Raw genomic sequence first — 27,454 nt, 5'->3', positions numbered from 1 at the left:
CAAAGCAAGAGCGGAAATGAGCGAGCCTAAATCCCAATCGCACCAACGCCATACCAATGTAAGTCTAGAATGTGACATATTAGTTCAAATCTTATAGAGCCCCGCCAGCGGCATGGTAATTGTGGTTATCGCAATTAGACTCGGTCCCGAGCGAAGTCCAAAACCTCGCAGTCATCTTCAAAGAAACCGTCATCGACCCCGCCACCGAGGGCCATGGCTGAAGCCTGCTTCTTCTTTCTGCGTGTGGTAATGACCACCTCTTCCACATTTCCCGTACTATTTCCCAGGCTGATTAGATTCTCCATTTCAGCTCCAAAACCATGGTGTTGTTCATGTACCAAATCATCGTCTTCTTCACTGGAGGCGCTGAATGGTCGTACGTGAAGCTTCGTTGTGGCTAGAGAGCCGCCGAAGGTCCATTGACCCGTCGGGACTGAACCCACGGAGTCGTCTGCCTCACTGTACACGAAGAGGTTTACCCTCTGGTCGGTGTGGAAGGGTTGATATGGTGTGTTTGTCTCGATCTCTGCCTGCGAAAGAGGCTGGCATTTGAGCTTCGACGCTGGCGGCGGTCGTAGAGCCGCGGATGGCAGAGCCAACGTTGCAGAGACCGTTGTTTCTGTGGTGGCGGCGGGACCCACGGTCATGGGACCGCAAGGTGTCTGCATATGGGGAGGCAAGCGGAACTCAAGTTCTTTGTTTCCGATCACCGACTGCACCTGCCTGCTCTTACTGGGCGAGGTGGAACGTTTAATTCTGTACAGACGGAAGTAACCCCCATCTATCAGGCCCAAGAATGGCATTCCTTTATGGATGATCCACGTCACACGAGCCGCGACGGGGTCCCGAGACAGATTGGAAAGGTGCAGGCGGTGTTCACCACCATGTCGGATGGTGTTGACCGTTTTGACAGTGCCGGTGGCGGCGGCTCCCATTGATTTACTAAGACCAGCAGCAACCGCCTTGCCTCCTCTCACTCCAGCTGCAGAAGGCATTGCAAAACCACCCACGGAGGGGAAAGCAGCTCCGGTGGAGGGAGTACGCCCCCTGACTGCAGCAAGAATGGGCTGTGTCTTACCGCCGACCATCTTGAAGGCCGCCGACAATGGATTTGCAGCCGGCCCCCGGTCGGGAAGCTCTTCTGCCGGAGCATCAGCAGTAGGCGGTTTCGCAGGCTTTGGTAGCGACCGTCGAAAAGGAGGCCATTGGAAGGCGCTCCGAGGCAGATCAAAGACATGCACCGTCGGTTTACCCGTAATCACTGCGAGCTTGTCTCCAGAAGGCGGACACCAAACCACGTCAACTATATGGGATGTGGTCAATCGCGGGTACCGGGCAACTTGCCGCACGCTCGGCTGCACAGATGCTGGGTCATCCGAGAGGAAAGCCCCGGCTCGACAGTATTTGGCCTGCATAACATCCCAAACATACTGGACGTCTCCTTTTTTACTCGCAGTAAATAGCATGAGGCCGTTGGGCGAAAATGAAAGGAAGCTGCAGCCATTCGGTACCTGGAAAGTGGCCACTGGATTGAACAAAGAGCTCTTGGCTTCGCCCTCGTCTAGCTTTCGCAGATCGAAGATTGATACCAAATCAGGTTCGGTAGTGGACACAGACTGGGTGTCCTGGGCATGAGTGGGAGGAAAGAGATTGTACCCCTGAGGTGAGAACTCCGTCAAATTAGGAGACCGGCGGGCTGGCATGCTTTGAGCCTGCTCCTTATTCCAGTAATTATTCCATGCTTGTAGTCCCTGATCACCCATCCAGCGTGCACCTCGCATGAGCTCCTGCGTAACACCCCGGGCTACTTTGCCGAAAAAGCTTTCGCCTTCTCCGACATCAGTAGCGCAGGTTATAGCTGGACGCGACGGAGGACTTCGAGTCTCAAGCCCGAAGGCCTTTCCTTGCAACAAGGACGTCGGCACGACCGCACGGAGAGTAGCCCTGTAAGTTGCGGATGGTGGGACAATAGCTAGCCACCTCCCCTTCAATGCCACGATAGGGCTGTCAGAGTTGAGAGATCCATGAGGAGAATCAGACTGAGATCCATCTGGGTCGGTGGAGCTAGAAGACGTGGAGTATCGCCGAGATTCTTTCGACTTGATACTGGTCCATGCTTTTCCTAAGAACTGATATTTGCTCATGCTGTACATGTAGACTTCCCCACTGGAACCTGACGCTACGACAACGTAGCTTCCGCTCACCAAGAGCTTCAGATTCCCGGCCGGTGAAGGAGCCAAGGCTGGAAGACCAGGTATATTGCCAAAGCATGGAGTGGGCGGCGTGGACAGAAGCGTGGTGATGTGTTCTCCCGTCCTCAAAGAATACACCTCGACCCGTGTCTGATAGTATCTGGTCTCTTCTTTCGGACGCCCTCCGGCAGCCGACTGTCTCCCAGTGGGAATGTCGTTTGCTTCCGAGCTATTTGAAGATGCATGACCCTCATCATCTGGTTGAGTAGTGGGGCCGTGAATGATGACAGCGACATGAGGTTGGTCATTAGTTGAAGTGTTGCTCAGCAACTTTGCTTCGATTACGCGGCCATTGAGACCTGCCAATTTGCCTACAGGACGTGTTTTTCGATCTTCAATGGCAAGAACATCCAAGTTGCCATCCGTACCGACCAGGAGAACGCTACTCCCCATTCTGGAGGCTTTGGATGAAGGGCTGATGATCGTATCGAACGCACAGAATGAATAACTGCCGTCCGTTGCGGCCCTATTCTGGCCAGAGAACAGAGGCAAATCGATATCCGGCGCTCCATAGAAATGGGCCTGCGGCAGATGCGGCAGGGGTACCTGGTTATTGAAGGGACTACTGACGGAGTTGCTCTTTTGTCGGTCCACGGAGTGCTGTCTAGACACACTGCTGGTAGCGTAACCCCGCCCATAGCTCAAGGGCCTCGCTCCCGGAGGGGGAGACGTCGAAGAGGGGTGGCTGAATCCGCCTTTGTCTTGACTAGTGAGGAAACCGAAAGGAGATCCGCTGTTGAATTCGCCATCAACGGCATCATTCGGGGGACTCTTGCCATACGGGATGGACTTGGCCCATGTACCGGTGCGGTAAGCAATGTCATTCTCCGGAGAATCCCCCAGAGTGCCAAGGGCATCAAGCACCGGTGACACGATATTGTTGCTAGGTGGCGGCTCCAATGTTGGATTGGGGCAGGACGATGGTTCAGCCTGCAGAGGCGGTGACGGTGACGGTGCTTCTACTTCTAGACTGCATACGACGCGTCGACCCAAGTCAGCCAACTGTCCACATAGAGCCAAGATCCTTCTAGACACGTGGAAGGGGTTCAGACTTACAGGTCGTCAGGTGTAGACTTCGGAACTGCTTTGGCTGCTTTATTCTTCCCCTTGGTTCCGGTTTTCCCCTTTTTCTTGGTCTTTCCACCGAGATCATGCTCCAAGGTGGCTCGGCTGGGATCTTCAGGAGAGGGGCTGGTGTCACCTAAGGACCGGCTCTGCTGGCGAAACAAATCGTCCGAAGCTGCCGGTGGCATTCAAAGGGATTGCCTCTCAGAGGCAATATGAGCTCAGTTGGGACAGCCGCTCTCAGAACCCTGGATCCGGGCTGAGAACGGAGGTTCTGACGGTGTGGTCGACCGGCAACGACACTCGCAAGGGTAGTATGGATTCACTGCCGGAGGAATCCCGTGGAGTTATGGTCTAGGGTCGAGCAACGCTTATCAGTAGGAGTCATAGAATAGCGGGTAAGTGATGCTCCAGGAGGGGGAGTTACAGTAGGTTCCAGTGCTACAAATGTCGAGGAACAGGTGTAGCAAGAAGTTTAGATACAACGGCCGTGCCGGATGAACGGAGAGAACAGCGTATCTGGAGCGGAGATCCGTGGACACGCCGGAGGGTGGGAGTGTAAACACGACAGGTCGGAAGCACTGCTTATACCGCCTGTCTGGGTTGTAGACCACTTATAGTAGTCGGGGCAGATAGATACAGTGACGGATCAACAGACGCGTCTAGATTTGAGGTAACAGGCAACCGGAAAGTGGTTGAAGTGAAGTAGAAGTTGTTATGGCGACAGAACAAGCAAAGGGAAAAAGAGGGAAGAAGAAAGAGGGAGGGGGAGGGGAACCGGATCAGGTCAGGAGCATGGATGACATCTCCATGGGTAGGCTGACTACGACGCCGGACTTATCTCCTATCAGTCACTTTTCCCCCCCAAATGTCCATGGTAGTTTCCCACCCCCCCCCCCCCCCCCGTCGTTCCTTCCCATAAGGTTCCAGGGCCACCACATGACGGGGCTCCAGTGATCATTGGCTACTAGTGGGGGATGCGGCCAGGCGTGACCGTCATAACATGACGCAGTCGGGTAAGGTTCCTACATGATACATGGTCTCTAGTAACTAGATTGCAGATGGGATGGATCCATTTCCCCTCTTTGCAGTGTCTCTTCTCCCACTTCCGACTCCCACGTCCGCCCATCCAGGCAGGTGGGTTGGGACCTGGAATTAGGAGGCATCCGATGATCTGCACTTACCGTACCGTATTGGCTATTACCCCGTAAGGCGGAGAACCTACAATTCTTACACACGCCATGGGCGCCTTTCCCCATTGGTGCTGAACTGCCCGCATGAGGGGTTATCCTTTCAACAAACACTGCAAACTATCGATGTCCAAAACACGGCTCACTCCCATCACGTGAGGGCCCTGGGCACGGCAGCCAGACAGCCACCACCACCGGAATTAACAAAACATGTGTGTCCCAGGTGGAACTGAAACTGGAGCAAGTTAGTTGGGCCGGACCTTCTATTCATGGCTGGCCGTTTCCCTGGACGGGTCTCTCCCCAACGGTCTAGCCGCCAATAGTCTCAGACCAATCACATAGTTTCAAGCCCGGAATGCGGTAGAACCGATGCCAGATGTGGCTGGTCGCCGGAAGTTGAGTCACGGGGCTGCATGGCGAAAGAGCACTGCCATCGTCTGTAGTCTAAGGTCCCCCTCAATCGTCATCGGTTGAGACCTGGCCCGTGACTGAAAGATTACATAGTGGCCATGGCCCCCATTTGGAAGGGTAACGCATAGACTCGGTTAAGCATGTATCTTGTTGCCCTGGGTAAGGCACAAGAGAAACCAGGAACGCTTCACCCAGTGACCGGGCAGCATCTGGGCCTACACTCGTCATTTGCTGTCGCCTCCCCCTTCCTACCTCACCACGCGGCACGCTTGCAGAATGCGAGGAATGCGGATGGTGTAATTGAACGCTGTGATGACAGAACAACCCAATCAAGGGGAAAGCTTGAAAAAGAACAAGGACAGAAAATAGTAATGTTACATGCAGAATAAGATGATGCCACCTGTTTCGAGTCGCCATGTTTACCACCCAACTCATCCTCCAAACGCCACGTCGGTTTTCTTTATGTTTGGGAGCTTAGGTCTTCTTCTTGGCCGCGGCCTTAGCCTTAGCTGCCTTCTTCTTGTTGCTGTTGATCATCACAATTCCTATGAACGTGCCAACCACGGCGGAACCGAGCAGAGTAAGGAAGACGGGAATACGGATGGCCCAGACACGGGGAGGGAAGAGATCGTGGAGAGGGTGACCCGGGTCGACGAAGGGCTAGCGAAAAGAAATATTAGCAGGTGTTGTAGAAAAGCAATTATACCCAGGCAGGAAGACGTACCATCAACAGAGTCCAGGTGGTGTAGTAGAGAAAGATCGCAGTAGCGACCAGGAGCATGGCGGATCCGACGATAGAGCCCAGCTACGGCGCAATTCAAGTCAGCGTTTCAAACATTTCCAGATGCTGTAGGGCAGGGTGCGAAAATTATACCATAATGATGATGCGCTACCAGGAGAGTTTTGCGTGACAATTGCTGCGATGATGGCGGCTGGTCTGTTTAGCACTTCCTCATCCCATGGCGATAGTAGAGAGCGGCCGGCGCCAGCCTGGCGACTAAGCTCTCACGTGACTGACGACGCGCTAAGACCTTTCTTCGCCGCCTCACGCCTCATCCCGATGGAGCTTCAGTTCAACGTCGTGTTCTCTGCGGACGTCACGACTGACAGCCATTTCTTCCCGGTGGACTGCAAAGGAATATGACGGACCCTGTTGTCTTGCAGTCGGCGGTGCGAGTGCCTACTCCACCCCCAGGCACTTCCTACTCTCCTCAAGCCTCGGGCTCCCGCAAACGCTCACCTCCCTCTCGGTCTCCTTCGCCGAATCGTCGTCGCTCGCCCCCGGGTGATTCACTAAAAGATGGTGCGGATGCGCCGCGCATTGATCCCGAACGCGCGATTGAAAGAGAGCGACAGCTCGCGGAGCGCCTTCGCCAACATGAGAAGCAGGAGGCTGCTCGAAAGCCGATGACGGAGGAGGAAAAGCAGGCTGCAGCTAAAGCAGAATATGAGAAGCTCTTGAACATGCGATCGGGTGGTACCTATATTCCTCCCGCGCGACTACGGGCGCTGCAGGCGCAGATTACGGACAAGACCAGCAAGGAATATCAGCGGATGGCGTGGGAGGCTCTCAAGAAGTCGATCAACGGTCTCATCAACAAGGTTAACGTTTCCAACATCAAGTTTATCGTTCCGGAGCTCTTTGGCGAGAACTTGGTGCGCGGTCGCGGTCTGTTTTGCAGAAGTATTATGAAAGCCCAGGCGGCCAGTTTGCCCTTCACACCTATCTACGCTGCGATGGCGGCTATTGTCAACACTAAATTGCCCCAAGTCGGCGAGCTGCTGCTTAACCGTCTCATTGTCCAGTTCCGAAAGGCATTCAAGAGAAACGACAAAGCAGTCTGCATATCTTCCACGACGTTCATTGCCCATCTGTGCAACCAGCAGGTCGCGCACGAGATGCTGGCCGCGCAGATTCTTCTGTTGCTGCTTCACAAGCCCACAGATGACAGTGTTGAAATCGCCGTCGGCCTGACTCGAGAGGTTGGTCAGCATCTAGAGGAGATGAGCGGTCCTATTGCCCTGGCGGTGTTTGACCAATTCCGGAATATCCTTCACGAAGCCGACATCGATAAGCGAGTACAATATATGATCGAGGTGTTGTTCCAGGTCCGGAAGGATAGGTACAAGGACAATCCGGCGATCAAGGAAGAGTTGGACCTGATCGAGGAGGAGGACCAAATCACACACCAGATCGGACTTGATGACGAAATTGAGACGCAAGATTCCCTCAATATTTTCAAGTACGATGCCGAATGGGAGGAGCACGAGGAGGCCTACAAAAAGCTGAAGGCAGAGATTCTGGGTGAGGGCAGTGATGACGAGGAGGACGATGAAGACGAGTCAGATGAGAGCTCCGATGAAGAGTCGGAGGAAGAGCGGAAGATGGATATCAAGGATCAGACCAACACAGACCTTGTGAACCTGCGGAGGACGATATACCTGACGATCATGTCGAGTATCGACTTCGAAGAATGCTGTCACAAGTTGATGAAGATCTCGTTGCCCGCTGGCCTCGAGCCCGAGCTCCCATCGATGATCATCGAATGTTGCTCCCAGGAGCGCACGTATTCGAAGTTCTACGGCTTGATCGGTGAACGATTCGCAAAGATCAACCGCCTTTGGTCTGACCTCTTCGAAGCTGCATTCGCCAAGTACTATGACACAATCCACCGCTACGAGACAAACCGACTCCGCAACATTGCTCGCTTCTTCGGCCATATGATCAGCACTGATGCGATTGGTTGGCATGTCATGTCAATCATCCACATGAACGAGGAGGAGACGACATCCAGCAGCCGTATCTTCATCAAGATCCTCTTCCAAGACCTCGGAGAGCACATGGGCCTGCCGAAGCTGCAGGAACGCATGCGGGACGAGATCCTGCGCCCCAGCTTCGAGGGCCTCTTCCCACTGGACAACCCCCGCAACACGCGCTTCTCAATCAACTACTTCACCAGCATCGGCATGGGTATGCTAACCGAGGACATGCGCGAGCATCTGAAGAACCTCCCCAAGCCCACCATGCCCGCATTGCCCCAACGCGATGCCGGCGCCGACTCCGACTCCGAGTCCGTGGTATCCCACCCGACCAGCTGCTCAACCTGTACTCCTCGCTCTCGCTCCCGCTCCCGCTCCTACTCCTACTCCCGTTCTCCCTCCCCCGGCCGTGGCCGCAGACGCTCCGTCAGCCGCGGCCGATCCTACAGCCGGTCCGTCTCCGGATCCTCTCGCCGCAGCTACAGCTACACTCCTTCGCGCTCCAGATCCCGATCCCCGGCGCCCAAATCCCGCCGACGCTCCGTCTCGTACAGTCGGTCCCCCCGCAGGAGATCCTCCGTGTCCCCCACACCCCCTCCTCGTCGGACACGCGATCGCTCCTACGATTCCCGCTCTCCCAGACGCTCGCTCTCCCGCTCCGTCACCCTTCCCCCTCGCAGCAAGCGAGACACCCATGCTCACCGAGACAGAAGCTACTCCAGATCCGTCTCCCGATCCGTCTCCCCTCCTCCACGTCGCGCGGCCGGAGGAGCCGCTCGGTACTCGGAGTCTCGGTCGCCTCCTCCTCCCCGCCGGCGGGTCGAAAGGAGTGTCTCCGGGTCTCGATCCCGTTCTCGTACTCCTGAACGTCGTGCCCCGCCTAGTCGTCGTGCTCCCCGTGACGCTTCTGTCTCGCGCTCACGCTCACGTTCTCGCTCCCCTACCCCGCCGCGCGTTGGTGGTGCTGGTGCTCGTGGCGATGCTGCTCCTCGTCGTCGGAGATACTCTGACTCGTTGTCCCCGTCAAGGTCTCCGCCGCCCAGACGGCGTAGGTCTCCGTCTAGGACACCTCCCCGTCGAGTGCGTGATTAGGGTGGGAAACAGTTGTATGTAATGGGTGATAGGAAGCGAGAAAGGTGGAATTAGATGAACTTTATTCGCAGGGTATATGTTTAAGGCTTGGCATTGGTTTGTTCTATACCGGGTTGAAATCAAGATTTGAAATTCAAGGAAGGGTTTCTTTACTTTATATTACATTATGGATGTATTGATAAATAAGTACTTATTGCATTGATGCATGGTATTCGGACATAAACTATATCGTACACTGAACAAGTAGAGAGTTGGATTTCAACTATTATATATGATTTGTTGGTAAGTAGTACACGGATTGCTGGTTGGTATATATACAGGCTGTTACTACTTGGTAGTATTTATCAGGTAGTATGAGGAGGGAGACATGGGCTTATCGTTGCTTCCAGGTTAACCTCGCATATAGTTTGATTCTTTTGGTAAGACATGATGATAACATCCACTTCAATTCTTCTCCCCTGTCCTATATATCAACCTGGGTATCTGTATCTATGTATCCATCTCTATCTATCACCACCACTATATGAACCTCTATTTTCATCCAACCCCAAACCCAACTCCTCTATCAACACCCATCCTTATTGTGTACCAAACCCCAAACCAAAAGGAAAATTACTTCTCCCCCGCCTCCCAAACACACCTCTCACACAAACACCAACCGCCCAACGCGCCCCTAGCCCACTCCCTCCTCTCCTTAACTTCCAACCCAATATCACAATAATGATTAAGAATCTCCTCATCCTTCTTAATCCCCGCCTCCTGTCTCCTTCTTCCCCCAGGCACACTCTCACCCTCACCCTCACCCCTCTTCCAAACGGCCCGTTCACTCTCCTCCCTAGCCCGGAACGTAATCTCCCCACCCCACTCCCACCTCACATTCGGATCACAGGAATGATTCGCCAGACACCAAAGCGGATGCACAGCACAGAGCTCCGGACCACCATCCCACGTCGAGAGCCGGCCCGACGCAGTGCCCCGGAACTTGGCGTAGAGGGTATTCAAGACCCAGGTGTCGAAGCGGGGGAGGGCAGCGTAGGGGTCTATCTCCATTTCTTCGAGGAGACGCATCGGTTGGAGGATGTTGAGCTGGAAGGAGAAGGGGAGGGTTGCTGTTGGGTCTTCACTAGTGGTGTTGGTGTCGTTGAGGTCGAGGTCGTGGAAATCGCCCCAGATGTATTTCACTTCGGGGAGATCAAGCGGGTGCAGTTCCTGGGTAGCGGCCATAGCGAGCGTGCGGCCCAGAAGAAGGAGGTAGAGGTAATCGGCCTTGTCCTTGGGGTCGGGGATGTCTTTGCCGATGGATTCGAGGTTCTCCATCAGGCCGCAGACGGCGCCGTGGTAGATGCGCTGTGCGTCGTCGTGGCAGGCCTGCGAGCAGAAGATGGTGTCTGCGCAGCCGTCGCACGCGACGGGGGGATTGGGGGAGGAGAGATCGGGGAGCGGGGCGTTGCAGGCGTCGCAGAGGTCGTCGTGTAGGCGGTTGGTGGCGGTGAGGAGGGAGGATTCGCGGAGGATGATTTCATTGGGGGCGATGTCTTCTTTGGCGAAGAGGCCGAGTTGGACGGAGACTTCATCCTCGGTGGTGGTGGTGCCGTGTAAAGCGGGCAAGGCGACGGCGCGGACTTCGCATTTGGGCGCAACGGTCTTGAGGCGCTCGTTCAGGAGCTGCAGAGTCTCGGGGGACTTGCGGTCCGGTTCGTGCTCGTTCCAGGGGTAGAGGACTCGGCGGGCGAAGCCTTGGGCGTTCAGAGCGCTGGGGTTGATGTTGGCGTCTCCGGTGGTGGTTCCTTGACGGGCTTCGTAGTTCTTGCGGATGATGGCCAGCTGGTCCTGGAGCACGGCTTGCGCAGAGGCGTTGCGCTCGTTCTGTGGCATGTCCTCTAGAAGACCCTGTCCACGCACGCAGAATTCGAAGGCGTCGCGGAAACAGCCACAGTCGACCAGGCTGCGCACGAGAAGGGCGTAGACGTCCCCGATTATGGAGTCGTACTCGTCTTGTGTGATGGGAGTGAAAATATCTTCCTCCTCATCGTCGTCCTCAGCTGTCGCAGGAGCGTCTCGGATGCGGCGTGTGGCGTGAAACTCGCAGCCATCGGGATCGACGACTGAGTCAAGTAGGGAGAGGGCGCGGTATGCGTCGGCGGATGCGAGATCGGGAAAGCCCAGGGTTTGGTGGACAAGGCCTCGTTTGTAGTACAGATGTGGGTTGTGAGGGTCAGCGAAGAGACGAGCGGTAATGTCCGCTCGATCCTGTAGGGCCTGCATTTTCAATTGCGAGTAGCAATCGAGTTGGAATTTGAGAATTAAGACGCAAGATGGGAAGATGGAAGGCAAAAGTGAAAAAAAGCCAAAAATTGGAGGGACAAATGCGGGGGAATCGATAAGGGTCACGTGGTGATAAACCATGAAATACTAGATTTGAAGCCCTAGTCAGGAAGATGGTTTGGACTAAGATGACCTGCTACGCTGCTCTGCTGCTATACATTTGGTAAGAGTATCCGATAGTTTCATTCAATTGCTTTGCTTTTGCCCTCAGAAAACGCCGGCTCATTGCTCCAAAACCGAGATGCACGGGCTGTGACCAGAACTGCTGGAAAGCGACCGCGAAACAGACACAAGATGATGACGCGGGGGCTAGAATCTATTATTAATAACAACGACGAAGGTAAAGCTGGAGGTTAGAGGAAGAGAAAAAAATACGAATCCTGTCAACGGGTGCAGCTCGGGTAGTAGGCAGCCCGAGACACCCTCCCATAAGTCCAGTCAAAGAGGTCAGATCACATCACCTGGATTCCAATTAGTTAGACGAGAGGGGAGCTGTTAGAGATGGTTGGATCCATATTGCACATACATTGCAGCTGTTATCATCCAAAACAAGCGTAGCATGTTCGCCTCCTTCGCCCACCGTTACACCGTGCCGTTGGTCTCGCAAGGTTGCCGCCAGGCGGGCCAGCATGTGCCTCTGTTTTGTTCGTTAACATTGGCCCAATGCTCTGTCGTAGCTGAAATACCGAATCAGGTAGACCTACAGTAATGTATGCTTCGCTCATTCCGCCTTGTCGGTCTACATCGTTCTGGCTCATGATCCGATAACTATCATGCAAGCGCTTGCGACTCCTCAGACCACCGATAGTGCTGACATTCGGTCCAAATCCAAGCGTGTTGGCCGGGTTGTCAGGATCCAAGATGTTGATACCACGCCGAGCATCTTCCTGAGCACGTCGGTCGGACGAGAAGACCTTAATGGTGTTGTCGATTCCAGAGGCTGCAATGGTAGGTTCATACGGGTGACCTGCAAAAGCACCGTTGGCTTAAATACCCTCAAAAGAGCAACTGATATACCCATGGTTGGGGAAATTCTTACCTTGCACAACATTGACTACTTCACTATCACCCTCGAGGATGTTGACTAGCTTGCAGGTTTTCCGGTCCCAAATGAAAATGTGGCCAGAGTCGCTGCCGCTCATTACGTACTCGTCGTCCAGTCCAAAGTAATTGACGTCCTTGACGGTCTTGATGTTGCAGTGGCCCATGTAGACTCGGGTGTGCGAGGAACAGGGAACATCAACGTCCACGTACTCCCTTTCTCGGGGCTGAAGGCCATACTCCCTGAATATATGATCGGCAGCCTCGGAGTCGTCACTGTCATCGGCAGAACTGCTCAGGTCTAGATCGAGCTCTTCTTCATCATCATCTTCATCGTCATCTTCCTCGTCTTCATCTTCGTCCTCCTCCTCTGCAACGGGGAAGCCGACATCATTCTCATTGTCATCATCGATATCTGGCAATGCCAAAGCATCTTCTTCGCCGTCATCATCGGACAACGGGGTCTGGATCCCCGATGAATCGCCTGTCTCTACCTCCGAGCTCTCTCGAGTGGCAAGATGCGACCTCCGCAGTATCTTCAGGTTGACATCGCGGATGGGCTCTTCCTCCACGTTAGCTTCAAGATCATTTTGGGATCTCTCGGGCTCCACTTCGGATTCAGAGTCACTTTCCACCCTCGTTCGAAAGCCTCCAAAAGCCCGGTTTAAAAAGGCATAATCTACCCCGGTTCCGGTCTCCAGAAGGACACCACGGGCCACCTTGAAGGCCCAGTAATGAGTTAACAAAAACAAGTCGTGGGTACGGCTAGAGGGTTCAGTTGATGCCCCATTGCGCATGGTGGGGTCCGTATCTACGAGGGTTTCAACTGGATATTTGACAACATTTGCGAAGGCGGCCACGGCGTGGCGCTGAGTAGGAAAGAGGATACGAGCGTCATCATGTTCAAACCGCGAGGCGTCCACGTTCACAACAGGCACATCCCCCGCCAGCCTCTGCAGGTAGGGAATCAAGACGGACTCAATCGCATCTTCATCCGCATTCTCGGCTATCGGAAATCTGGACAGGTTCCCTCGGGACGCTGCATCTTTCTTGAACCCTGCCAGAAGAGCCTGCCGACCACCTTCTACAAAGAGAAGTATAGCCTTGATGAAATCGTAACCGAACTGCTCCTTATGATCGACCGTGCGTTCAAGCGAGGGCGAGTGTATCTGTTGAAAAGGTTCCATGTCACGATCTACATTTCCGGGTGTGTATTGGACTTCACCCCCTAGAACTCGTGCGACTGTGCCTGCAGCTTGAATGAACCGCCAGGAGGTCTGTCGGTTTCGACGCAAGGTCTGCTGGAAGCGCACAATATCGGGAGTAGGGTTGACAGGGTATCGCCAGGTACGCATAATCTCATCCATCTGCGGGAGACAGATGGAAGCAAGGGTTAGTACAGTCGAAAAGGACTCGGTGAACGGTGTCAGGTCAGCTTGATTGGAGGTTTCATATTCTTCGCGCAAGGACGTCTCCAGTGAAAACATTGCCTTACGGAGCTTGACCATGTCTTTGGCGATGCGCATGCTGAGCTTCTGCGCTTCATTAAGCACAGACAATCGTGACTGCTCCAGCAGTCTTTGGGGGACCTCAGCATGGTGTTCCGTGAGAGACGGGAGGGGAATGTCCTCTGACTCGCCATTGCCATAGCGGACTCGGAAGGCCAGCTCGCCTTCATCGGGACGCTCTCTGGGTCGACGACGAGGTCGGGTTTGATTTCCGCTGGACTGCGAGGACATCGAAGTCCCATTCTGTCGCTTACGCTTCCTAGTCTTAGAGCCTCGGCGCCGACGCGGGACCGGTGTCGTCCGGGCGGAGGATTGGCGCTTGGACGCATCTTCCCTTGCATCCGGGCTCCGAATCAAATCGAAACTATATATGTGATCGCCGGACCAGCTGACAACCATCTCATTTGGGTTGGCGTCGCTAATCTTACATGCAGTGATATGTCCGTCATCGCGCGTTTTCATTCGTTGCTGGCCGTTAGGGGCGAACCTCCGCACGCACCGCGTCGCCTGATCCATCAGCTGCGCACCGTGACTACTACTGCCAGGCGAGGCACCCGGATCACCCTTCTCCGTCATCAAGTCGCGACCTAGCATGCGCCTGTCATGCAGGAAGCAGTGAAGATGGGCCCCGCCTAGCGCGATGTAATGGGGTTGGCTCGGAGAGCACGAGATGGTGTTGAGGTCGAGTCGGTGCTTTTTGTAAGAAATCAGCGGAGGTGGTACATTGGAGTCGTCATGTTCCTGTCCTGGTCGAAAAGCCATGTACCCTTGGCCGCCTCGTGGCTTTGGGTAGGCGGATGATGGTTGACGCAAGTCCCATTGACGAACCTCGCCATCTTCCGAGCACGTCAGAAAGAGGTAGGGCGACGATTCGGTAACGATCCGCTTGACGCGATCGGCATGACTGCGATAAACTCTGACGTTGGTATTCCCCGCATTCAAGTAGCGCGCATTGTTGAAAAAGTTGTTAAACCTTCGGCTTCGTGCAGATGCAGAAAAGGCAGACGTGGCGTCGACGCTGTTGCTGCTATTGCTGGAATATTCGATGTCAAAGATACGAACCTGGGAATCACCGGCGCAAGTCACCAAAGTTCGATCGTTGGAGTGTGGCATAAATTTGACCGAGAAGATGTTCGCGCTGTGGCCCGTCGCGACGGTGGTATTTAAGGAGAATGGTGCGGTGGAAGAATCGGGTTGATAGGAATAGATGTTCAGGTGCTGGTCGTCCGAGCCCGAAGCTAGAAGCTGGCCTGACCGCGACCAACTACGCAGCGTCAGAAGCGATGCATTTCGCCAGACATAAGTCCCCCACTACAAAACGATTCCTCCAAAAGACACTTCAAAAACGTAGCGCAATAATATCATACCTCAAGGCATTCACACAGCCCGAATGCCCACCCATTTCGTTCACAATATCCAGGTTTTCCACCCAATCCTTGGATCCATAAAGGCCATGGATGCTCGCGAACCGGGAGTCCTCCCCCAATTCCCGGCGCCAGATGCGATCATAAAGCGACTCCTTCATGGCTAAGTCGATGAATAGGCGACAGATAGTGGACAATCAGGCGACACGAGATCGAAGCATTGCGCGCCGTGGAAGTTTGCTGCTGCCACACCTTCAATGACGTCAGACTCGAACGTGCGCAAATCGCGTTGGCGCAAAGCTCACAAACGAAAAGGTAGACATAGGCTGGTCAGGAAGGGGAAGGAGAATCACAGTGTCAGATGAGAAGAAAGCAAGAGGAAGAAAAATAGCCAGTGGAGTAGAGAGAGTAGCGTGAGTGATTTCAATAGGGAAAGAAGAAAGCGAGACGAAAAAGGAGAGGAGAAGAAAAAAAGGCTAAGGTGGTGGTGGGTGGGTGGTGGTGACGGGAGGATGGCGAACGGTCCAGACACTCATTCCCTCGGGATTGATAAGTCAAAAGGATCCCCAACACAACACAACACAACACAATCAATCACCACCGTCCAGCTCGGGAAAAGGTTTGGGGTTGACAACCGTGACAGGTAGTGACCATCAAAACAGAGAATAAAAGAAAAGGAAAACAAATTGAACGTGGGGTGTTACATACCAGCAGTAGATGGGTTTTGTTGGGGGTGGGAAAGATGAAGACGTTCTATGGTAATTGGCGCTACTTGGCACTTCGTACTTTGTCCCGTTAGTTGGAGGGGAAGCCGAAGAACAAGATGGAAGAGGACAGAGAAAGACGGCAAGAAAGTGAGAGACAGACAGACAGACAGACAGACAGACACTGGCGGGAAGAACAAGCAAGCAAGAGGGGAAAAGGAACCAGCACAAGCTCAGCTCCACCGGGCCCAGGCTATCGGGGGGAAGAATAGAGGAAGAGAGAGGAGAAATGCACCCAAGGCACCACCAGCTCAGGTCACAACCACGTCAAACACTGCATAAACTTTGGGACCCATCACTGTTGGTACACTAAATACTATCTTTCGAGTCAAGAAAAAAATAAAAGAAAAAAGAAAGAAAGACACAGACAAATAGATAGAAAGTCCCGAACTAGTACTTTGCAGGATACATGCAGGAAAATGTCTCCAATTTTGGGGGGAAGAGGGAAGGGAGAGGGGGAAAGAATTCCGGACGATACAGGACTCGACTTATATAGTAGGTAGGTAGGTAGTAGTAGTAGTAGTAGTAGTAGTAGTAGTAAACTACCAACTACGGCTCCTACAGAGAAAACTAATTGACTAGTAACTGACAACCTACTCTTCCATCCTACAGGAAGACTCATCCAATGGTCCTCGTTCCCTCCCTTACCCCCTCATTCTTTCACAGGATTCCCGAGCACATCTAGTCTTACCCATTCAGGAGAGTCCCCGATCGTCGATGGACTGAGTCGAGAGGAATCCAATGCACAAGGGGGGGAGGAGGGCCAGCGCCAGGAGGTGCATTAGATCCCACAGTAGTCTGTTGGGCTCCAGCTGCGAAGGTGTGTAGCTGAAGCAATAGGCATCGTTGACCAAAAGGAGTTACACCGCTGAGGTGGAGCCTTGTCTGCCTGCCCTAGTCAAAGTAGTTTAGTTGGACTGGGAGTGGATTATTCTTAGAGGAAGAACTGAAGGAGAGGTTACGGTTGGCTCTGGGTGAAGCTTAATCGGGTTGACTAGGGTAGATACCACCCGAGGGTGTCACTCCAAAAAGTTCGTTCGAGATCCAGACACAATCCCGTTCCAGTTGTGGTGCTGCTTCGGAAAGACCAACGTCAATGACGACACCTCTCCCCACGTTGCTTAGTCACTGGCCGCGCTAAAATGGGGAGTTTGGCGGATGGCAGGATTGTATATAAACTAAACCTCGATCAGAGAGCCAGACATCCAATACCTCCTACTCCCTGGTTGGGAGCAGTTTACGTGTACACTCCCTGTTCTCCTTCCTACGCTTCAGGGAATCGGTAGTCATTTACCCCTCCTCGTCTCCGGGGTGTAACCAAGAGGTGATTCATTACTATTTGCCTCGACAGTATCTATACGCACGGGTTGAGCCTACATCGGAGCGCTCCAATTTGAGCTCTGGAAATCCGGTCTGGAAATAGCCAGAGAAGAACCTGTTTGTTTCCTCCCCGTCTCCTTTAGTACGTTGGGCTCATCATCAGACATTCGAGGGTTCCACATTTACCCAAGCGATCTGCACGGATGTGCACAACGTCCGCGGAATAACACAAGGCAGAGCTTGATGTAGCCAGCGGTCAAATTTATCATGCTTGTCGCAAGCCGAGGCCTGAACTGCTGTAGACCTTTCCGCGGTGAAACATGGCCATTGGTAGCACAGATTCATAAACAGCGCAGACCGATTCTTTGGAGGGGAAAGAACAGCTTAGACTCTCACGGAACATGCAAGAGAACGGACACCCCGAGCATCGGACAAGGGGATCTAAACCCAGGCCATCGCACGCTCCCTCTCCTCCCTTTCTCCCTTTTACACAAGCGCGCGAGAGGTCGCTGGTCGGGTGAACAGGTTTGCTCCAGCCGTCTCCCCAAAATCAAGAATTAAAGTGGGATGGTTGAGCTTCTAGAATCTCAAGAGGCTATGATAACCGGCCGTAGTATCGTTAAGCACCCCGAATGTTGTCCGGCCGCTGGCCAGAAGCCCGCCTAGGAAGGGCTAGCGCGGAATTCTGGCGAATGATTTTGCTCTCTCGTTGAAAACAGGACTTCTGCGAGAACCGGTTTTTGGGTCCTTGGATGACACATGCATGCCTGGCTATGCAGACGGTGCCTGCGAATCGGTCCCATGGTTCGATTCCGCTTACGCTAGTAGATCCGGCAGAAGCAGTAAACTGCATGCTATACCCCTGGGGAAGATAGGGTTCGATAACGGAACAGGTTGACCGTAACAGGTTCCTTCCAGTTTGACCTTCGCCCCAATTCTTCGGCGTACAGCGAAATTCACGAGTTCAACGACGGCCGTCTCCACATTCCAACTGCTGGAACCTTCCGATCATGTGCCGGATTTGCAGTCAATTGCCGGGCCAGCTGACTAACCCACTCGCGTTCTGACTTTACGACGTCGCTTTCAATCTTACGGATCGTGTTCAGTTCCTCAACCATCATGCTGGCCATTTCTTCTAGCCCCTTGGCTGTCCGAAACAGCGCGGAGTCGCCTAAAGGACCCGGATCGCCATATCCAAGAATGTCCAGGCTCTGCAGTTGTCTCAGGCACAGTTCAAGCTTCATGACCAAAGCAGATGTCTCGTCCCGCCAACCATGGTTCAAGGGATCGACAAAAACTACCTGGTCCAAGTTGCGACCATGATGAAGACGAAATGTCCGTATCTCCTCAACTCTTTGAAACCAGGCTTCGAAATCCTGGACAGCCACTGTGTGCCGTCCTTCCAAGTTGTCAGAGAGATTGTAGACTTCCTCTGCTACTTGAGAAAGTACCCGTGTCTGCTCTGCAAACCCTCGTTGCTCATTGCGCTCACGCGTGTTCTCAAGCCAGTGATGCAACGCATGCCCGTTGAGCTGTCTCTGGTACTCTTTCTCATCGCCTAGGGCCGCTCGATAGTCGCTTGCCACTGAATTATAATCGCTCCGTAGTCGTGCTTCAACGGTAGTCTCCCATTCAATGTGTTGTTTGCACGAAGACAAGTGCACCAAGCTCAATTGTAAGAGTTCAGTTTGTAGCGCTGCAATCTCCGGCCAAGACGAAGGAAGTAACGAGGAATCTGCATCCACGGCGGGCGACTCTGCCGCTTGTGTTGCAGTCGTTGGCTTAGCCACCTTCTTTGGGGAGAGCGGTTGTTGGTAGGTCGAGAGCTGAGCCCGTGACCGTACAGTGGCGGAGGTAGGGAATGGCGAAGGAGGGTCAACTTTCCTCGGAGATTGAGGCCCCGAAGGTAGCCCGATTCCCTGGCTGCGATGCCGCGCATGACCTCTAGTCACGGATGGCGTGCTCGAGCTCGAGGCAGCAGGCTGTCTGAGAGAAGCCGACCGGGCAAGTCGCGGAGGCGGAGGCATATCGGTTTTCTTCGGGGACAAAGGCCGTCCATTTTGTCTCGCGGATGTCTCGATTTTCTTCGGCGATAAAGGTCGTCCATTCTGTCTGGATGGTATCTCCTGTTTAATCGGCGATGACAGACTTGGAGCAACGGTAGGCCTTCTGGACGAGGTAGAGGTAGGCTTCAGAGGTGCCGAAGGCTTCAGCGGGCTCGGTCTGATCAGGCTTTGGCGACGGGTGATACCGGTATTCTCTTGAGCGGGCTGCTGCGATTGCGGGACCTTATCTGAAGGCTTGCTAGGCCGCTGGGATACGCGGGGCTCAGACGGTGGTTGTAGACGAGAGGATCTTGTCGCACGTCCCTCATCGCGAATAGGCAGGAGGCTCTTGCTCCGCGTCACGAGGTTCTCGGTGCTGGTCGCAGCGCTGGAAGATGTGCTGGTTGCTGATGTCGAAGTCGTTGATGCTGGCTTACCCGTCGTCGTTGTGCGCACTGTAGTAGAGTTCTTTTTGATGATAACAGACGTCAGTAGTGTTGGTGGAGAGCAAAAGCATGCGAGGGATGGGTAGCTCTCATGGGCGCTAGGGGGAAGGGATAGTGGAATGGGCTACTAGCAGATGCGACACTAACTTGTTTGCGGGGCTCACGAAGCGAAAGGGAACGCGTTGGAATTGGCATGATTGCTGAAGATCAAATCATATGAGTGAGATTCGACTGATTGCAATCAGATCAGTCCAAGACGGGGCTTTGCCGGGAGGAATAGATACGCTGCCCGGAAACCGTCGTTGTAAATAGACGAGGCCTGAGCTCAGCTGAGGACGGCAGGTCCGTGGTTGCCCGTCTTGCGGTGAAGTTCCGCTTTCCCCCAGGGCAAAGCTTGGCACCGCGTCAGGTGGATCGAGCTCATCTGCATGGACAGCTATCATTCATTCATTCCCTATGCATGTCTACATGGCTACTCCGGGGATAGGTGGAGTTTCTTTTCGCTATTCAGTAATAGAAACAGATAGCTCGAATACGATTATAGAATCATCCTCATTCATTCAATTAAGACCTGTCTGTGATATCAGAAGGATAACGATAACACAAACTTTTGGCAGGTCTAAGAAGAAACCCTCCAACAGCTAGAAGATAAGAGGCAATGAACAGTTCATCCAGCCTTGAACATACGTGGTCCTAAGCCGTCCCCCTTACTCTGGTAATACAGGTAGTCGAATAATAGTAAAGCTCAGGGGGCCCTTTTGAGATTAGTTGAATCCTTCCGTAGCCTCGCCATGACTCTCTCCCTCTTATCCTTCACCCCAGCCATCATATGAAAGCAGTTTCGTACCATTCCCACTTTTAAGTTACAGGCTTCCACGACGGGGGAAAGCGACTCCCTCCACGGCTGCATTATCGGTAAACCAGCTCACCTTCTCGCCACCACCCTGGTTGACGAGAGCGGAGGGTAGGTCTCTCCCCTCCTCAGCGTCAAAGATCTGCTTCATGATGTCCTTCTTTCCACCGCCAGTAGCGACAAAGGCGACGTTAAGGGCGTGAGTCACCACGGGCAAAGTCAGAGTAATGCGCTTCGGGGGCGGCTTAGGAGAGTCGCTGATGGCAGCCACCCAGGAATCCTTCTCCCGCAGCAATTCGTGTCCGGGGAAGAGACTGCAAGTGTGGCCGTCGGGGCCACATCCCAGTAGGATCAGATCGAAAACGGGCAGCTTGACGCTATCCTTGGCGGCAAAGGAGCGCATCAGCTCTTCCTGGTACAAATCCGCCAGTTCCTGCGGGTCGTCATCATTGACGTGATCGGCGTCGATCGTGTGCACGGTCGGGGCACCCAGTTCCGAGGGGATCTTGTTCAGTAGCTCTTCCTTCAGCAGGCGGTAGTTGCTGTCTTCGTGATCGAGGGGCACGGCGCGCTCATCAGCAAAAAAGATGTCCCACTTGGAGAACTGAGCGGTATCCTCGGGGGAGCCATTTCCAGGGGCCAGCAGAGCTTGGGCGAGGACTTTCGGAAGGGAGCCACCAGAGACTGCGACGCGGAATGTGCTGTGACGGCTGAGGGCCGAGTTCTGACACCGCAAGACGTAGGGCCTCAATTGCTGGGCCAAAGCGTCGTTGTTAGGGAAACTGTAGAGGTTGGGAGCAGATCCGGCCATTGTTACGGCTAGATAAGACGCGGGTGAGATGGGGGTTAGGGAGAGAAGTAAGATGGGAAAATTCACGAGTTGGAAGAAGAGAAGAAAGGGTAGTATTCTCGGTCGCTGGTTACTTGGTAGTTGGTAGGTAGTTGGTGGTGGTGGTGGTTTTCGGTCAACAGCTTCAGGCGGGGTGTGGCGGGGCAGCAGAGGAGACACTGGAAAGACTCCGTACCTGCCGAAAGCGAATCACAACCCGGGCGCAATCTGGGAACACGTTCCTGCGCCATCCACAAGCCAGTCCAGGAAACCCCCCATCATCATTATTATTGTTTTTCTCTTACAGCATCATGATGTGGATAGCATTATTGCCTGGGAGATAGGGAAAAGAAGGGAAAGAGGAGGGGGGCCACCCAATCTTCGTCAGAAAGACGCTAGTGACGGTCGCTTCCCATGGATTGACGAGTCACTGGTTACAATGTCGGGTTGTCAGTTGATACTGGTGTGTAGGACTAGATCATCTAGAATTGCGCGATGGTCAGTCGGGAAGGAAGATCTGGCAGTCCCAGACCCTAACCATGACGTCGTTGTTGATGCCATAACCAAGGGGGGAAGGGAGGGAACTGGAAGGGAAGCTCTTTTGCAGGAACGAGTTTGATGGATTGTGACCCGCTCGATAAGAGAAGAGTTCCTATCTCGACTTCTCAGGCTCGGATATTCGGCGAGGTTCTCTCTCGCTCGTCTTATGCTCTCATCCCACCTCGGAAGCTTTGAAGAGACGGGAATACTGAATAAACACCATTGTTCGTAAATTGCGAGATTTCCCTGTTTTGATGCCTCGTCGGTTCCTGGTCGTTCAATGGAGGGGAAGGGAACACGAAAGAGAAACCGATGCATGTGAGATGATGTCACCGTAACGTCTCGCTGTCTGTAGTGGGAGGAACTGGGAAGCTTCAACCTACTGATTTACAACTATCCACTTACTAACTCACTAGCTAGTACGGAATGCTGCTAAGTAACTCATAAAATTACCGCTGCATTGTGACTAAAGCATTACCGATGATGATTGGCAGTGTTGGACCCTCGGCGGTTGAACACCACCACTCAAATGATGGGAAAGAAAGATACAAAGTAGATAGGACAAGTCGTAGGCACTGACGTTTTAGTCCTCGTGCATTACCGCCAACGGGGTGCGGACCGGATGCTCACGCGCGATTACACCATCCTGCAGATGCCAGAGAAGAATCCAGCAGTAGGATGACCTCCATAAGGCAATGCTGGCACCCGGTGACTGTCCTAAACTAGCGGTATCAGTGCATCGGTGCAGGTCGGCACCATCATCGCAATGGCCCTATTTTGCCCCGTAAGAGCCTGAAGAGTTGTGGAAAAGCCCGGAAGTCAAGCAGGCCATCCTCTGAATCGCTATGGAGACGAGAAGGAAAAAGCGGCACTGTTGAGAAAGAAAATAAAATACATGTGCCTGACTTCCGCAACTCCCGTAGCCATCGTGAGTATGGTATCAACCTCAATACATACATCGTTTCCATACGGCCAATGCATGGATCTGGGGTGATAGTTTTACGCACGGTAAAGTATGCAGGTCTACTTCCTTTTTCTGAGGCCGTGATCCCGGTCCTAGAGTACGTCAAAAATTTCCATAGGCCATGACTCGTGGCTATGCCCGTTTGACAGAAAATGATGCATGGGCAAGGCATATCAGGTGACACGGACCTGCCGTGCATCCTTCCCTCTGCACCAGACGACCTGTCTTTTCCAGTCCCCGTATGCAGAATAGGAAGACTATAGGATGTGGCTACAGGTTATACTGCTGCACCTGGAGCAGCAGCCAGCATTATCCTTTTTCAAAGTGGGGTTTGAAGAGGGGAATGAAGTACAGATGGGGTGCTGTATGGATTGCTAGGTACAGCGAAGCGTTCCGGGATGGTGGTTGGTGGTTGGTGTTACCAAAATGAACATCCGACCTAAAGTCCATAGCTGTCATCATTTCCATTCTTGGTGATTAGCCGTGATGCTGGGATGAAAAGGCATCTAGTCTGTAGTTGCAGGGCCATTGCGGATCGGCGAATTACCGGACACTACGAAGCAAGAGAGTGAGAGATCAACAAAAATAGCACAAGGATCCTACCCCGTACATAAGCAGAAAATGCCTCAAGGATCTCACGGCCCTCGAAATGCACACGCACGAAGGAAAAAGGAGTCAAGCATCTGCGGTGCTCGACACCGCAGGCATGGATCTCAGGCCAACTAGCTCACTCCGTCCCCTCCCCCAATAATGCATGGCAGGGTAGGGGAACGGGAGTAGGGATTCGGGTTTTCGGCTGGGTTTCCCTTTCCCCACTGTGAAGGAAGAAGAAATCGACTGCAGCTAGCTCGCTAGCCACACTTACCAAGACAAGCCGGCTTTGGCTGGGTTCCCAAGCGCAATTCGAGATACGAAATGAATCAGGTATTTTTGGTCCAGCAGACAGCCTGCTGAGGGAAAAAATGGATCAGACCATCCGCTAGCCCCCGGGGTGCAGCAAACGACAACGACGGCGCAGAGTGAGAGCACGGAAACGGGTTCCGTTGAAAGCCGAATGACGGGCGATCAAGGAATGTCCACTGCGCCCGGATGGATAACTCAGGATAGTGGTGCTGCTACTGGATAGTTAGGCAGCTGGGAAAGGCCCGAGCCGGTAGAACATTCCTATGGTCCGTATATGCCTACGCCGATATTGCATCAGGAGGTATGAAACTGTCCAAATGCCTTAAACCGGACAGCATGGATCGACTGCCCGATAAAACTGGCGAGGAATGATGGACATGGCATGGCGACTGGAGGGGGGATCCTTTCAATGTCTGACAGAAGAGTCTGAAACGCCCGGGGTGGAGCCCGTAACCGCCTCGCGAGTCATGGTATGCAACACAGCCGCAGGTCTTTGCACGAGGCTGAGGTAATATTGGCAAATGATGGGTTCATGTCTGACCTTTGTACGGAATACTTTGATGGTAATTTGACCAAAAGGAACTTTTTTGAATGATGAATAATCGACAGGGTTCTGGTTGTCATGGAGAGATCATAATGATGATAGCTACGATCCATGGTCTACCAATCGCAGACTGCAATCGAGCAGCTGAGGCTTACTTTTTCCGGAAACATGACCATGGTAGATTCCTGGTAGCGCCGTACTTCCGACAGCCTGGGAGACCCGTAGAATGGTATCATGGTTCACCCACTCAGCAGCGTGTTTGGGACTGACACTTGTTCAATGGAGGTTTAGTTGGGTTCAGCAGTGACAGGCAGCCACTGAAAGACATAAAATAGGGCAAAAAAAAAAAAGGCACCAGGACACCAGGGTACCCCATGCTCCGCCAAGGTGTAATGGTCCACTTAATATTCTCTTTCTCTTTTTTCACCATTTTCATATGCCCTTGCAAAAATTCCAATAGCCCCATATCTCGTGCGTTGGACCGACTTAGCATGACTAAGGCACAAAAGATAGTGGGAACGGAACAGTGGAGGTGGTGGAGGTGACCAGCGAGGGCGAACCGATACGCCGATTACCGGCCCTTCGGGCTCTCATTTGTCGAACCACAAGTACAGCAAGGCCACGAGTGTTCCTGAGGGAAGAGGAGAATGGCAGATCGAAACCAGTACCCAATACTAACAGTCCAGGCGATCGCCCCGGACGACTCCATCCACCAGGATCAGTCATGACGACACGACCCTCGGCTTTGGGAGCGAAGCACCAACGAGAGGAGAAAAAGCCACGATGTGCGGACGAGGGGTGGTTGACGCAGCCAAACCAAGCCTCGCTGGCCTGCATGTGAGGTAGAAGGCAAGCAAGCGTAAGTAAAAGTACAGTTATGTTATAGGTTGATGATTATCTAGTAATTAGGTCAGTCAGTCAGTCCTGTGGCAGCTGCACTTTCAACAGAGCAAGAATATAACCAGAACCCTAGCACTACATACGTAAGTAGTGGCTTGTAATCTATGCAGGATACTGGCATTGCTTGAAAAATGACGATAGGACAGTTGAAAGTCAAAATTGAAAAGAGAATCATATTAAAAAGACAATGAATTAGATCACATCGTTATTGTCGACCGATCTCTAATCGATCGACTCTACTGGTCCCCGAAGAACCATAATGCGACCGGGGAGGGCAGGAAACTCAAGGCAGGAAAAGGAAACGGTCAGTCAACGCACCGGTGGATGGTGTCGGTAACCGTCTGGTAACTTCCAGCATGCCCTGGTACCTCCAGACGACCCGGAACTAAAATTACGGGCAGCCTGTGAGACAAACCCGACCAGAGCAGAACAGGACAGAACAGGACAAGACAAGACAAGACCACACTCAACTTTCCCCCCTCAACAGGTTCAAGTCATAAGAATCGGCCACCTCTCATGTCATGGCATGTCGTCGTTCTACACACAACCTGAGACCAGGATATTAACATCGTCATTCCGTTGCAGAGGAATCCGGCCTACATACATGAAGGACTGATCCTCGCCTTCCCTCCCCCTCCATCTCTTCATGGTTGACATCCTCCAGATTCAACTCTGAAACTGGCATCCACATTCCGTGCAGCAGCAGCAGCTTTCTCACAAGAACTATCGGCTGCCTTATCCCTCAATCGGTATTGATTGCTAGCCTCATTCTTATTATTAGTCTCTTGAAGCTCGACCGTCCCCCTGTCTTGGGTCGATTTTATTTTTAAAAGAGAGACATAAAAAAAAACTACTATTTTATAATTTTTTTTTTCTCATTTTCGTTTATTTATCATTTTATTTTTTTTTTATTTTTTTTTTATTTTTTTTTTCTGCCCTCCCTCCAAACGCCGCCTCCTCCTTTCCCCTGTGCCTCGTCAGAAAATAATATAAAGGACTATTATTTTACCCAACTAGCTCAGGCCGGTGCAAAACAGGCGCGGAAAAAAGTGGATCGATCTGACCCTGAGCACTTCGCTTGGCGCTGGGCTCTGGTAGTATAGATACCTTCCAGTCACTACTTCCCAACCCAGCTCGATTCTCCGGTCACTCCTTTTTAACTCTTCTGCCTATTATTTCACTGTCGTCTGGAACTTATTCTTCCTCCTTCTTGTTGTTCCTTTCACACGTGGTCAATCTCTGCTGCCTACTAAGCTACCAAAGCTACCCGGGCACTACCAGAACCATACAACGCTATCGCCGTTGTATTTCCGTGTTTTCCCAAGACAATCTAATCGACTCCGCCACCCAGTTGAACGTGCCTAAATAACCACTCATCCTCCCCTCCACCCCCCATTCTCCAAAAACCATTTTCGACCTTTCTCGGTCCCCCATTTTTGCAGAACTTCGGATATCGAAATTGCGCCCAACTTCACTGGTCACCACCAAGCTCATCTTTTTTTCTTTCGAACCCCCAACCGGAGCGGAAAGGAGAAGATGAGCTCTTCCTCGGTGCAAGTTCAACCGCAACCTTCCGGCGCCACAAAGGGGGTCACATCCCCGACTGGCTCGACCCCCGGCTCCATGAATTTCGACATTGTGCGCTGCTCTCGCTGTCAACGATCTATGAGTCTCGAAAACGAATCCTCTCCCGGCGTGGTTCGTTTCGGCATGAATTCCTACTACTGCAGTCGCTGCGCATCCATGGTCGGCTTCATTCGCTGAAGCCCTCAACTCGGACTAGCCAACCAACCCACGTTTCTCTGCGAACTCAAGGAAATGAGAGAAGGGACAACACCACTACTACTACTACCACCGACAAAGCGACACAATTATTTCGTCCGCTCTACCGCTATCCCAGCTCGATGGTGGGATTCCACAACGGGCGGAGACGAGTGAGAAGACAAAGCCGACTTTCGACGTGACAAATGCTGGTTCTACACCCTTTCTTCGCCTCGCCGTTTACTCAACCCAACAATGCATTACTCGGGACCAATGTTACTGTGCTGGCACAGATTGTTGATTCTTTGTTGTGTCTGATTGAGTGAGGGTTTGCGCATGTTGATCCTGTACTCCTGCGTCACCCGTTTACCCTATATGGATACTAGCTATTGAATCTGGTTGTGTTCCTCGGTGCCCTGCCGATTATTTCGCAAATTGGCGCGATTCATGTGCTGTCGCAAATCAAACATACACAACCGCGACTGCAAATATCGAACCTCCTTCCTCCTCCACCCCGCAACGCGCCCTACATTACGCGAATATTAAATTCAGCATGTGGAATTGGAATTTGTATTGG

General features: G+C 52.9%; 8 protein-coding genes across 8 annotated transcripts; 1 reads left to right on the top strand and 7 right to left on the bottom strand.

Annotated features, from left to right (window-relative positions):
- Positions 1–32: 32 nt before the first annotated feature.
- BO87DRAFT_230909 (uncharacterized protein) lies at positions 33–3,667 on the bottom strand. Its single transcript, XM_025618765.1, has 2 exons — positions 3,309–3,667; positions 33–3,222 (listed from the first exon to the last, which is right to left on the bottom strand). Exons 1-2 carry the CDS (start codon positions 3,503–3,505, stop codon positions 135–137), a joined length of 3,285 nt encoding a protein of 1,094 aa, XP_025482248.1. The 5' UTR covers positions 3,506–3,667; the 3' UTR covers positions 33–134.
- Positions 3,668–5,392: 1,725 nt separating this feature from the next.
- Positions 5,393–5,699, bottom strand: BO87DRAFT_423742 (dolichol phosphate-mannose biosynthesis regulatory protein; the record flags this gene model as incomplete). The annotated part of the gene is made up of 2 exons (XM_025627187.1): positions 5,393–5,578; positions 5,643–5,699. The coding sequence occupies 2 exons, from the start codon at positions 5,697–5,699 to the stop codon at positions 5,393–5,395; spliced, it is 243 nt and encodes an 80-aa protein (XP_025482247.1).
- A 302-nt stretch (positions 5,700–6,001) lies between these two features.
- On the top strand, positions 6,002–8,993 carry BO87DRAFT_230887 (MIF4G-domain-containing protein). The gene has a single exon (XM_025618764.1). The coding sequence runs from the start codon at positions 6,059–6,061 to the stop codon at positions 8,768–8,770; it is 2,712 nt and encodes a 903-aa protein (XP_025482246.1). The 5' UTR covers positions 6,002–6,058; the 3' UTR covers positions 8,771–8,993.
- Positions 8,994–9,382: 389 nt separating this feature from the next.
- Positions 9,383–11,035, bottom strand: BO87DRAFT_303077 (putative MYND domain protein; the record flags this gene model as incomplete). Its single annotated transcript, XM_025619232.1, has 1 exon — positions 9,383–11,035. One exon carries the CDS (start codon positions 11,033–11,035, stop codon positions 9,383–9,385), a length of 1,653 nt encoding a protein of 550 aa, XP_025482245.1.
- A 532-nt stretch (positions 11,036–11,567) lies between these two features.
- On the bottom strand, positions 11,568–15,169 carry BO87DRAFT_303044 (WD repeat-containing protein; the record flags this gene model as incomplete). The annotated part of the gene is made up of 4 exons (XM_025619231.1): positions 11,568–11,732; positions 11,800–12,062; positions 12,135–14,908; positions 15,012–15,169. 4 exons carry the CDS (start codon positions 15,167–15,169, stop codon positions 11,568–11,570), a joined length of 3,360 nt encoding a protein of 1,119 aa, XP_025482244.1.
- A 2,879-nt stretch (positions 15,170–18,048) lies between these two features.
- BO87DRAFT_405019 (uncharacterized protein) lies at positions 18,049–19,839 on the bottom strand (the record flags this gene model as incomplete). Its single annotated transcript, XM_025625910.1, has 3 exons — positions 19,731–19,839; positions 19,575–19,669; positions 18,049–19,537 (listed from the first exon to the last, which is right to left on the bottom strand). The coding sequence occupies exons 1-3, from the start codon at positions 19,776–19,778 to the stop codon at positions 18,049–18,051; spliced, it is 1,632 nt and encodes a 543-aa protein (XP_025482243.1). The 5' UTR covers positions 19,779–19,839.
- A 498-nt stretch (positions 19,840–20,337) lies between these two features.
- BO87DRAFT_230748 (6-phosphogluconolactonase) lies at positions 20,338–21,481 on the bottom strand. The gene has a single exon (XM_025618763.1). The coding sequence runs from the start codon at positions 21,245–21,247 to the stop codon at positions 20,447–20,449; it is 801 nt and encodes a 266-aa protein (XP_025482242.1). The 5' UTR covers positions 21,248–21,481; the 3' UTR covers positions 20,338–20,446.
- Positions 21,482–24,500: 3,019 nt separating this feature from the next.
- Positions 24,501–25,231, bottom strand: BO87DRAFT_374456 (uncharacterized protein). The gene has a single exon (XM_025622786.1). The coding sequence runs from the start codon at positions 25,051–25,053 to the stop codon at positions 24,712–24,714; it is 342 nt and encodes a 113-aa protein (XP_025482241.1). The 5' UTR covers positions 25,054–25,231; the 3' UTR covers positions 24,501–24,711.
- Positions 25,232–27,454: the final 2,223 nt, after the last annotated feature.

This window comes from Aspergillus neoniger (assembly GCF_003184625.1).
Source record: "Aspergillus neoniger CBS 115656 unplaced genomic scaffold BO87scaffold_8, whole genome shotgun sequence".
In the NCBI taxonomy this organism is placed as follows: domain Eukaryota; kingdom Fungi; phylum Ascomycota; class Eurotiomycetes; order Eurotiales; family Aspergillaceae; genus Aspergillus; species Aspergillus neoniger.
Note: the sequence above shows the minus strand (reverse complement) of the source record. Positions and strands in the feature narration are given on the sequence as shown.

Coding starts and splice junctions, on each gene's coding strand:
- BO87DRAFT_230909 (XM_025618765.1), bottom strand. CDS start 3,505: ATGCCACCGGCAGCTTCGGACGATTTGTTTCGCCAGCAGAGCCGGTCC. Junction 3,223..3,308: donor AAGTCTACACCTGACGACCT/GTAAGTCTGAAC, acceptor CGTCGTATGCAG/TCTAGAAGTAGAAGCACCGT.
- BO87DRAFT_230887 (XM_025618764.1), top strand. CDS start 6,059: ATGACGGACCCTGTTGTCTTGCAGTCGGCGGTGCGAGTGCCTACTCCA.
- BO87DRAFT_230748 (XM_025618763.1), bottom strand. CDS start 21,247: ATGGCCGGATCTGCTCCCAACCTCTACAGTTTCCCTAACAACGACGCT.
- BO87DRAFT_374456 (XM_025622786.1), bottom strand. CDS start 25,053: ATGCAGGCCAGCGAGGCTTGGTTTGGCTGCGTCAACCACCCCTCGTCC.